The following is an 11,036-nucleotide window of genomic DNA, read 5'->3' on the forward strand; positions in this document are numbered from 1 at the left end:
GATCCTCAAAAGGTTCTATAGCTGCAACATCGAGAGCATCCTGACTGGTTGCATCACTGCCTGGTACGGCAATTGCTCGGCCTCTGACCGCAAGGCACTACAGAGGGTAGTGGGTACGGCCCAGTACATCACTGGGGCTAAGCTGCCTGCCATCCAGGACCTCTACACCAGGCGGTGTCAGAGGAAGGCCCTAAAAATTGTAAAAAGACCCCTGCCACCCCAGTCATAGACTGTTCTCTCTACTACCGCATGGCAGCGGTACCGGAGTACCAAGTCTAGGACAAAAGGCTTCTCAACAGTTTTTACCAACAAGCCATAAGACTCATGAAAAGGTAATCAAATGGCTACCCGAACTATTTGCATTGTGTGGACCCACCCAACCCCTCTTTTTACACTGCTGCTACTCTCTGTTTATCATATATGAATAGTCACTTCAACTATGCATTCATGTACATACTACCTCAATTGGGCGGACCAACTAGAGCTCCCCACATTGTCTAACCTGGCTATCTGCATTGTGTCCTACCCACTACCCGCCAAACCCTCTTATACACTACTTTACTCTCTGTTCATCATACTTTATATGCATAGTCACTTTAACCATATCTACATACTACCTCAATCAGCCTGACTAACTGCTGGCTGTATATAGCCTCGCTACTTTTATAGCCTCGCTACTGTATATAGCCTGTCTTTTTTACTGTTGTTTTATTTCTTTACTTACCTATTGTTCACCTAATACCTTTTTTTGTACTATTGGTTAGAGCCTGTAAGTAAGCATTTCACTGTAAGGTCTACTACACCTGTTGTATTCGGCGCACGTGACAAATAAACTTTACAACTTTAAATGATTACTTTTATGATGGGTCCAACATCATGTTTAAAATCATGTATAAAAGTGTTATGTCAAACCTTGAAGACCAAATACATACTACAAAACTGTAATGTTGTGTCCCAGTATGTTTACGTTTCATTTCTGAGAGATGCCTTATGTTTAGTTTCTATTCCTTTTGTTTCTATGTTTTTAAGTTTCGTTTCATTGCCTTTCGTTTCCAAGCCTTAAGTTTTGTTTCTGTGAAAGTGAAAGTATTTTCCTCTCCAGTCATAGAAGCTCTCTCACTCACACGCCTACATCCACCCCCCTTTCTCTTTGTCTTTCTCTCTCTTACACACACACAAACACATGTTTCTCCCTCATTTTCACACATACTCTCTCACTCACTGTACTGTACTCCTGCGAGGATGGCAGACAGTTTCTCTCTCTTGGAAGAGGATCTCATCAGTGTGCAGATCTTCAGGGAGCCGGTGATCCTCTCCTGCAGCCACAGCCTCTGCAGGGCCTGTTTGGAGGAGACCTGGAGTAAAGGAGGGACGCAAGACTGCCCAGTCTGCAGAAGGAGGTCTTCAAAGACCAGCCACCTCCCAACCTAGCCCTGAGGCATACCTGTGAGATTCTACTGAGGGAGAGGAGACCAAGGACACTCCTGGGCCCCCAAAGGAGCCAACCGAGGAGCTGACAGAGGAGTCTGCAAAGAATGCTACAGAGGGGTGGTAGAGGAGGCTACAGGCGGGCTCTCACAGAGTGAAAACACCAGCCACAGGGGTCCACAGGTGTATGTAGCTTACACTCCCAGAAGCTCCAGCTCTTCTGCTTAGAGGATGAGTGTCTGGTGTGTGTGGAGTGTGTGTTGGAGCACGCAGACCACAGCTTCTGCTCTGTGGGAAAGGCAGCAGGTCAGAGGAGGAAGGGACTCAGACCCCAACTGGAGGCCCTGCAGAAGAAAATGGCTGCCTTTAGCAAAGCTGAGCTCACCTGTAACAAAATGGTTGCTCACATCAGGGTGCAGACCCAGAGAGCAGAAAGGCAGATAAAGGAGGAGTTTGAGAAGCTACACTGCTTCCTGAGGGATGAGGAGGTGGAGAGACTAGGTGCGCTGAAGGAGGAAGAGGAGGAGAATAACAAAAGGATGAAGGAGAGAGTAGACGAGATAAGTGAGATCATGTCATCTCTGTCAGACACAATTAGGGCTGTGGAGGAGAAACTGGCAGTGGATGATGATGTGTCGTTCCTGCAGAGCTACAAAACGATAATGGAGAGAACGCAGAGTGTTCCTGAGGACCCACAGTTGGGCTCAAGAGCACTGATCAACTTGGCCAAACACCTGGGCAACCTCAGTTTCCAAGTCTGGGAGAAGATGCAGAAGGCAGTGAAATACACACCTGTGGTTCTAGACCCAAACACTGCACATCCCAGTCTCTATCTATCTGAAGATCTGACCAGCCTAAGATCTGAAGATAAACTACAGTCTCTCCCAGACAACCCAGAGAGGTTTGATTTTTATTGTGACATCTTGGGTTCAGAGGGGTTCACTTCAGGGACACACTTCTGGGATGTAGAAGTCGGAGAAAGTGATGACTGGAGTGTAGGAGTGGCCAGCGAGTCTGTTAGTAGGAAGATAGAATACAAAAGTGGATTATGGGCTGTTGGGGTACATGATGGTGAACCTTATAACATGACGAAAAAGACACAGAGGATTAGAGTTTCGTGGGACAAATGGGAGGTGTCCTTCTTTGGTCTTAGTCCATGTATTCACAAACTCAAAACAATTCAGCACAAATGTACAGAGAGGATGTATCCACACTTTTATTTTCACAATGGTCAAACACTGCAGATCCTTCCAGGAAAGTCTCTCTGAAGGTGGAAAACCATAGTGTATGAACACTTGAATGTAAGGGTTTCCCCATTCAACTTGTTTCTCCTCAGCATGGTGTACAAAGTAACATTCTCATCAATATGACCTTGGTCGCTTTTGAGATGGAGAATATAATTGCATTGTCATTTAAAACTATGTTGCAGTGTTTTGAAAACTTTGAATGTATGTGTTTATGCATATCACTAACCTTTCAATGTTAAAAGATAAAGATTGAAAAAAATACGTATATATTGATTTATTTGTTCTTCAATAAATAGAAAATATTTTATGTTTGGAGTGGTTAACTTCCATTATATGGTAGAATTTCAACATTCTTCAATGACCATGCCTGGTGTTGTTGGAGCCCTGGGGAATATGAGGATGGCGAGACATGGAGAAGCCTCGCCATCACGCAGCTCTGCCTCACCTTGTCTAAATCTCAATAGCACCATCCTGTCTCCTCTCCTTTCTCCACGGCCCCATCGGTATCAATAGAAATTATAGTCAAAACCATACGGAAGAAAAGTTGGAAATCAATGGCTTGCATATCACCTGATTAGATCGCTGTGTGTGTGTGTGTACACACACGGGCCTGCTGTGAGAGAGCAGGTGTGTGGGGTATAAGGCCTGGCCCCGCAGGCGGCAACCCCTCTACATGGGAGACGGTAATGAGATTACCCCGGCCTGCAGGACCTCACACAGCAGACAGTGATCAGATTAGAGAAAAGGACACTCCAACATCATCCCTGTCTGAGAGGAATGAATGTCCTCTGGATTGGTCACCCTCTCTCAGGGTACTGTAAGACAAATATAGTAGGCCTACTGTTTTTTCTTGAGCCTTCAGACCCTGAGTGTAACTCTCCTATTTCTCTCTGGCGACTCTGCGTTACGCACACCTCTTGGAGGGAACGCAACACCCTGCTACACTCAACTCCCCGTGGAGTGAAAGAGGTACGTGATTGTAGGTACGGGTAAGGATGACAGAGGCAGAGAACATTACCGTTTACTGAGAATTTATTTCCTTGACATGGTAATGTGGGGAAAAGGGGCTGGACAGAACCAAAGCTACCTTACCTACCTGCCCACTACTTACCTAACCTTACCACCTGGCGCGCTAACCAACATACAGAGGATGGTCCGCCCAGGTCTTACCTACTGTCCATAGACAGAGTACATACTATGGGTATATGTATGCCCGCAGGCCAAGGTGCTTTCCCTTCCCTCCTGGGAACAAATGTAACAATAATACAAACTTAAGGTGAACAATTTCAATAATCAAAAACACTGAATCCGATTGGCACACATATACCACAGAAGTATCGGCTAGAAAATACTTTCAACAACACTGTCTCTGCGCAACAACCAACACAGGACATCCAAGAAGCTCTCTCTCCTAACAAAGGAACACTGGCTTTTATCCAGCTGCAGAAGGAGTTTGTAATTGCCGACAGCTGTATCCCCTAACGAGAAGGCGGGATCAGACCTCCATGGGGCCGACCAATCAGCTGCTTCGAATCCAGGAAGCCATTTCCTGAAATACACACATACATATACACAAACAAACCCAGAATACAGAAACCGGGGAACGTGTTCCTGTGTGCCTGCCTGCGAATGGGATTGCTTTGGGAATCTTGGTGACGCGGCTGATGGGTGTGTGTGGAGGCTGGTTGGTTTGTGTGGAGGCTGTTGGCTGGGTGTAAAGACTGTTGGCTGGGTGTGGAGGCTGGTGGGTGTGGTGTGGAGGCTGTTGGCTGGGTGTGGAGGCTGGTGGCTGGGTGTGGAAGCTGGTGGCTGGGTGGGGAAGCTGGTGGGTGGGTGTGGAAGCTGGTGGGTGGGTGTGGAGGCTGGTGGGTGGGTGTAGAGGGTGGGTGTGGAGGCTGGTGGCTGGGTATGGAGGCTGGCTGGTGTGTGTGGAGGCTGGTGGGTGGGTGTGGAGGGTGGGTGTGGAGGCTAGTGGCTGGGTATGCAGGCTGGTTGGTGTGTGTGGAGGCTGGTGGGTGGGTGTGGAGGTGTGGGTGTGGTGGCTGGGTATGGAGGCTGGTTGGTGTGTGTGGAGGTTGGTGGGTGGGTGTGGAGGGTGGGTGTGGAGGCTGGTGGCTGGGTATGGAGGCTGGTTGGTGTGTGTGGAGGCTGGTGGGTGGGTGTGGAGGGTGGGTGTGGAGGCTGGTGGCTGGGTATGGAGGCTGGTTGGTGTGTGTGGAGGCTGGTGGGTGGGTGTGGAGGGTGGGTGTGGAGGCTAGTGGGTGGGTGTGGAGGTGTGGGTGTGGAGGCTGGTGGCTGGGTATGGAGGCTGGTTGGTGTGTGTGGAGGCTGGTGAGTGGGTGTGGAGGGTGGGTGTGGAGGCTGGTGGGTGTGTGTGGAGGCTGGTGGGTGGGTGTGGAGGTGTGGGTGTGGAGGCTGGTGGCTGGGTATGGAGGCTGGTTGGTGTGTGTGGAGGCTGGTGAGTGGGTGTGGAGGGTGGGTGTGGAGGCTGGTGGCTGTGTATGGAGGCTGGTTGGTGTGTGTGGAGGCTGGTTGGTGGGTGTGGAGGGTGGTGGGTGGGTGGGATGCAGGTGATTGGTGTGTGGAGGCTGGTGGCTGGGGTGGGTGTGGAGGCTGGTTGGTGTGTGTGGAGGCTGGTGGGTGGGTGTGGAGGGTGGGTGTGGAGGCTGGTGGCTGGGTATGGAGGCTGGTTGGTGTGTGTGGAGGCTGGTGGGTGGGTGTGGAGGTGTGGGTGTGGAGGCTGGTGGCTGGGTATGGAGGCTGGTTGGTGTGTGGAGGCTGGTGGGTGGGTGTGGAGGTGTGGGTGTGGAGGCAGGTGGCTGGGTATGGAGGCTGGTTGGTGTGTGTGGAGGCTGGTGGGTGGGTGTGGAGGTGTGGGTGTGGAGGCTGGTGGCTGGGTATGCAGGCTAGTTGGTGGGTGTGGAGGTGTGGGTGTGGAGGCAGGTGGCTGGGTATGGAGGCTGGTTGGTGTGTGTGTGGAGGCTGGTGGGTGGGTGTGGAGGTGTGGGTGTGGAGGCTGGTGGCTGGGTATGCAGGCTAGTTGGTGTGTGTGGAGGCTGGTGGCTGGGTATGGAGGCTGGTTGGGTGTGTGGAGGCTGGTTGGTGTGTGTGGAGGCTGGTTAGGTGGTGTGTGTGGAGGCTGGTGGCTGGGTATGGAGGCTGGTTGGTGTGTGTGGAGGCTGGTTGGTGGTGTGTGGAGGCTGGTGTGTGTGGAGGCTGGTTGGTGTGTGGAGGCTGGCTGGTGTGTGGAGGCTGGTTGGTGTGTGTGGAGGCTGGTTGGTGTGTGTGGAGGCTGGTTGGTGTGTGTGGAGGCTGGTTGGTGTGTGTGGAGGCTGGTTGGTGTGTGTGGAGGCTGGTTGAGGCTGGTGTGTGTGGAGGCTGGTTGGTGTGTGTGGAGGCTGGTTGGTGTGTGTGGAGGCTGGTGGGTGGGTGTGGAAGCCTGCCCTAGCTTGTGGTGGACATGGGGGGATTGATCGTGTCACTTTGATGGATTAGTGCTCTCATTTCTAGCTCCAGCGATTAGGTCACCTGCCCAGGAGACACCTGCTGCGAAATGCTGATGCTAGACTTACTCACCGATTATGTCACTGCATTAACGCTAAGCAGAGCTCCAGAAAGTCAGAGGGCCTCCGTGAATAATACGCCAGAGTCCCCTCAGAGAGGAAGGAAGCAGATTTCATGGAATCAGTTGGCTTAGTAAAATACTCCCTCTTCTCTCTTTTATTTATCTGAGGTATTCACTAGCGGGGTATTTACAACCCTCCTCCCCACCTCCCCTTCAACACACTGTAGATCCCCAACCCAACTCTCTTACCATCAAGCAGTGCCCTCCCTCACTATAATGAGATTCCTCTCTTCACATGCAGCCCACCTTCATTTGTTCAGTGGTGAATTCTCTGGCTGTTAAAATGAAGGATTGACTGTACAGGTTGTCTGACTTTTATCTTTTCCCTGATTCATGTTCAGGGAGAGGTATAACCAGTGTATCTTGTCATTATTCCATCTGAGACAAACATATCTAACCATCACCAGTGAGGAGAGGAGGGAGAATAGACACATCATTGTATGAGGGTCATCCCATACCTTGACAAGAGAGATGATTGCATTAGGGTTTATGGGCTATTACAGTAGAAGCTATGGCATCAGGTGACCATGCTCTCTTCATGCAGTCAAACGATGCCATGGTAACATCCATCTATCCCACAACACTTTAGCACTGGTTTCATGTTACATAAATGTGATTAAGGAGGGATTGTTTTTATTTCTCTTTTATTACCACTTCTGAAAACACATAATATTGTTCTCCATAATAGCCCCGTCTTCCGTAAAGGGCCCATTTCATAAGTTAAGTGGCTTGTCTGGTTCGATTTAGAGCTCTCTATGTTAGAGAGGGAAATGTGTGTTTTTGCCAGTTTCAGCATGTTCCTAATGACAGACCCAGTCAGACATCTGGAAATATTCACTTGCTATATTATACTGTGCATTGTCATCATAATGAGACTGGACTTTATGCCTAGCAGCAGCTTCAAGTTCACTATTCACCTCCTTCTTCCTGTCTCAGGATCACTGATAGGTCACTCTTTTACAATTAGTTGCGCCAATAACATGTTCTTTCATGGAATTATTGATTTCTCTGTGTTATGTAACTACACAGTAACTACTCATTTAAAACAGTAATTCTGACCATGTGGAAACTCTTTGTACATTTTATCCAACTGTGTTCTGGAGAAAGTACATATTGATATTCATATCTTTAGATCAAATTGTATTTGTCACATACACATGGTTAGCAGATGTTAATGCGAGTGTAGTGAAATGCTTGTGCTTCTAGTTCCGACAATGCAGTAATAACCAATGAGTAATCTAACCTAACAATTACACAACAACTACCTTATACACACAAGTGTAAAGGGATGAAAAATATGTACATAAAAATATAAGAATGAGTGATGGTACAGAACGGCCTAGGCAAGATGCAGTAGATGGTATAGAGTACAGTATATGCATATGAGATCAGTAATGTAGGGTATGTAAACATATAAATGTGGCATTGTTTCAAGTGGCTAGTGATACATGTATTACATAAAGATGGCAAGATGCAGTAAATGATATAGAGTACAGTATATACATATGAGATGAGTAATGTAGGGTATATTTTGTCAGACTGTAGTATCTGCTCAAATTAAGCAGTCAGCCTTCCATTTCCATATTGACGCCTCAATAAACAATACTAATAGCGGACATAAACTGTGCTGGATAGGAAACAATGGGAGGGTATACATTAGGTGTAAATGAAAGGATAGGGACCTCCAGATGTAGTAAAGGCCTGGGCCATGTGAAGCAGAGGCAGAAGCAGCATCAAGATAAGACTGGTGTTCTCTCTGCTCTCCATTCTTTGGGCTTCTGCAGTCTTTTGTCTGAATACATACACAACTGTGGATGGATGGCTTTATAGCCCGTGTCATGGAGAAATACACTCCTATTCTCCCTGATTGCTGTTGCCTGCAGGGCATGCTTATCATGCTATTGTCATTGTTTTATTGGTGTACCGAATGGATCTGGTAAGACTGCTTCTGCCAAAGTCCTGCACATATCATGAGGACATGTCAAATAGCAGGCTTGTGTAGCTCGGAAGTACAATAGTTCAGGTATAGAAATGTACAGTGTTGGCAGTTAACACAAGAAAGAATCTTCCATTTTCAATATGGTGTGATAGAAAACAATACAGTGTTGACATGTGCATACTAGTTGATGATGATCATTTCTTAGGAATTTTCCAGTAAATAAAATCAGCACTGCTGTAAATAAACTCCAAATCTATACACTTATTTTTCCCAGATCATTAACCAAATGATTCATCGCTGCTCTGTATGTATTACAGCATGAAAATAGATTTGTTACGGAGCCCTCTGACCGTGACCATGTTCAAATGAAGTCTCGTCTGCCCTCTTCAGGTCTAGTCAATGAATGAGAACAGAACTATCAGTACAGTAAAACGTTATGCAGATCCTCAAGGAGACTACTCTCCTGAACTCAAATCTTCTCCCAGGGCGCATGTGTCAAACTTATTCCACATAGGGCCGAGTGTCTGCGGGTTTTCACTCCACCCTTGTACTTGATTCATGAACTAAGGTCACTAATTAGTAAGGAACTCTAACCCTCAATTTATGTCATCTCTGTCAGCTGGGGCTGCTCCCCTGACCAAGGACCAGTCCACTTTTCCCCCCTTTGAGGGGCTAAAATGTATCTTATACAGAATGAAATGTGTGTTAGATTCCAAGCATGGATGTAGTAGTATTACTCTATCTGAAGCTTGTCCCCTGAGGAGAACTCAGATGCATTCTACAGTATATGGATCTATGTACTGTGGTAAACTGTATGCAATATTTTCTTGTCTTTCTCAGGAATTCTCCCTTATCTGCATTGTTCCCATCCCCCTCACACCTTTGGGAAGATGGGGTGTTGTGCTCAGATCCTGAGAGTGGGTTCATGGCTAGGGTCTGCCATTATCAGTGGTGACCCTGAAGAAATTAGGGGTAAGTTCCTTGCTCAAGGGTACTTTGACAGATTTATCACCTTGTCGGTTCAGGGATTCGAACTAGCAACCTTTCAGTTACTTGCCCAACGCTCTAACCGTGGTTCAGTGTGGAGTTTGGTTTAGTTTGAGGTTACTGTAACTTGGTATCGTTTGATTGGTCAGTGGTGGTCTGTTGTGGTTTGAAAAAGTCACACGTTCGGATGGGTATAAAGGGAATGAAAAAGTATTTATTTCCTCTCCTGTTCTGTGAACCATATGAAAATGTTTCTCATGAGGGCTGCTTGGCTCTTGGCCTGAGTAGGATGGATTTGTTCATGATTTGTCTTTTAACCGAGATTGCTAATGCTTGTTAATGCCAGTAATGCTCTGTAACTTGTGATTTTGCCTTGTATTATGGAACTCGTTCATCCTACAATGTTAATGAAATACTTGCATTACCATTTCTTGATCTTATTCAGCTAAACTCAAAATACTTGCACATCGTTTAACTATAATATTAAATGGAGTCAGATAGTCAGATTTATTACATGTAGAATGTAAAATATTATTTAGCCTTACAGCTCTGTCTGTGGATGCCATCATCTGCATTTCCAACATGGCAATTCCCATTCAAGGGGTTTGATACTCTGGGGACGCCCAGCAAATTACACCTTTCCTCCATATCATTACATCTGCCGTGAGCACTTAGAATTGCCCCAATACTCCACCACTATAGTGTCTATTTCCAACTCTGCAACTGACACAATACTGTACAGCTACTGCATCGCTATACTGCCAGAGCAGCACAGCCACTGAAAGCCCATTCCATCTATCCATCTTCATCTTGACATGCGCCGAATACAACACCTGTAGACCTTACCGTGAAATGCTTACTTACAGGCCCTTAACCAACAATGCCGTTTAAAAAAAAATAGTTAAGAAAAAATATATTTATTAAGTAAACTAATTAAGTAAAAAATAAAAGAGCAACAATAAAATAACAGTATATAGGGGGTACCAGTACAGAGTCAATGTGTGGGGTACAGGTTAGTCGAGGGAATTGAGGTAATATGTACATGTAGGTAGGGTAAAGTGAATATGCATAGATAATAAACACTGAGTAGCAGCAGCGTAAACAAGGGGGGTCAATGCAAATAGTCCAGGAAGCCAATTGATTAGCTGTTCAACAGTCTTATAGCTTGGTGGGTAGGTGCTGTTTAGAAGCCTTTTGGACCTACACTTGGCACTCGGGTAACACTTGCCATGCGGTAGCCGAGAGAACAGTCTATGACTAGGTTGGCTGGAGTATTTGGACATTTTTAGAGCCTTCCTCTGACACCTCCTGGTATAGAGGTCCTGGATGGCAGGAAGCTTGGCCCCAGTGATGTACTGGGATGTACGCACTACCGTCTGAAGTGCCTTGCGGTCGGAGGCCTAGCAGTTGACATACCAAGTGGTGATGCAACCAGTCAGGATGCTCTCGATGGTGCAGCTGTAGAACCCTTTGAGGATCTGAGGACCCATGCCAAATCTTCCTGTTTGGCCCTGTCCGGGGTGTCCTCGGATGGGGCCACAGTGGCTCCTGACCCCTCCTGTCTCAGCCTCCAGTATTTATGCTGCAGTAGTTTGTGTCGGGGGCTAGGGTCAGTTTGTTATATCTGGAGTACTTCTCCTGTCCTATTCGGTGTCCTGTGTGAATCTAAGTGTGCGTTCTCTAATTCTCTCCTTCTTTCTTTCTCTCTCTCGGAGGACCTGAGCCCTAGGACCGTGCCCCAGGACTACCTGACATGATGACTCCTTGCTGTCCCCAGTCCACCTGACTGTGCTGCTGTTCCAGTTTCAAC

The 11,036-nt window shown here is 47.2% G+C and overlaps 1 protein-coding gene across 1 annotated transcript; it reads left to right on the forward strand.

Moving 5' to 3' along the window:
* Window positions 1-1,242: 1,242 nt before the first annotated feature.
* Window positions 1,243-2,982, forward strand: LOC118362534 (zinc-binding protein A33-like). Its single transcript, XM_052485220.1, has 2 exons — window positions 1,243-1,360; window positions 1,612-2,982. Exons 1-2 carry the CDS (start codon window positions 1,243-1,245, stop codon window positions 2,694-2,696), a joined length of 1,203 nt encoding a protein of 400 aa, XP_052341180.1. The 3' UTR covers window positions 2,697-2,982.
* Window positions 2,983-11,036: the final 8,054 nt, after the last annotated feature.

This window comes from Oncorhynchus keta, chromosome 29, assembly GCF_023373465.1.
Source record: "Oncorhynchus keta strain PuntledgeMale-10-30-2019 chromosome 29, Oket_V2, whole genome shotgun sequence".
NCBI lineage: Eukaryota > Metazoa > Chordata > Actinopteri > Salmoniformes > Salmonidae > Oncorhynchus > Oncorhynchus keta.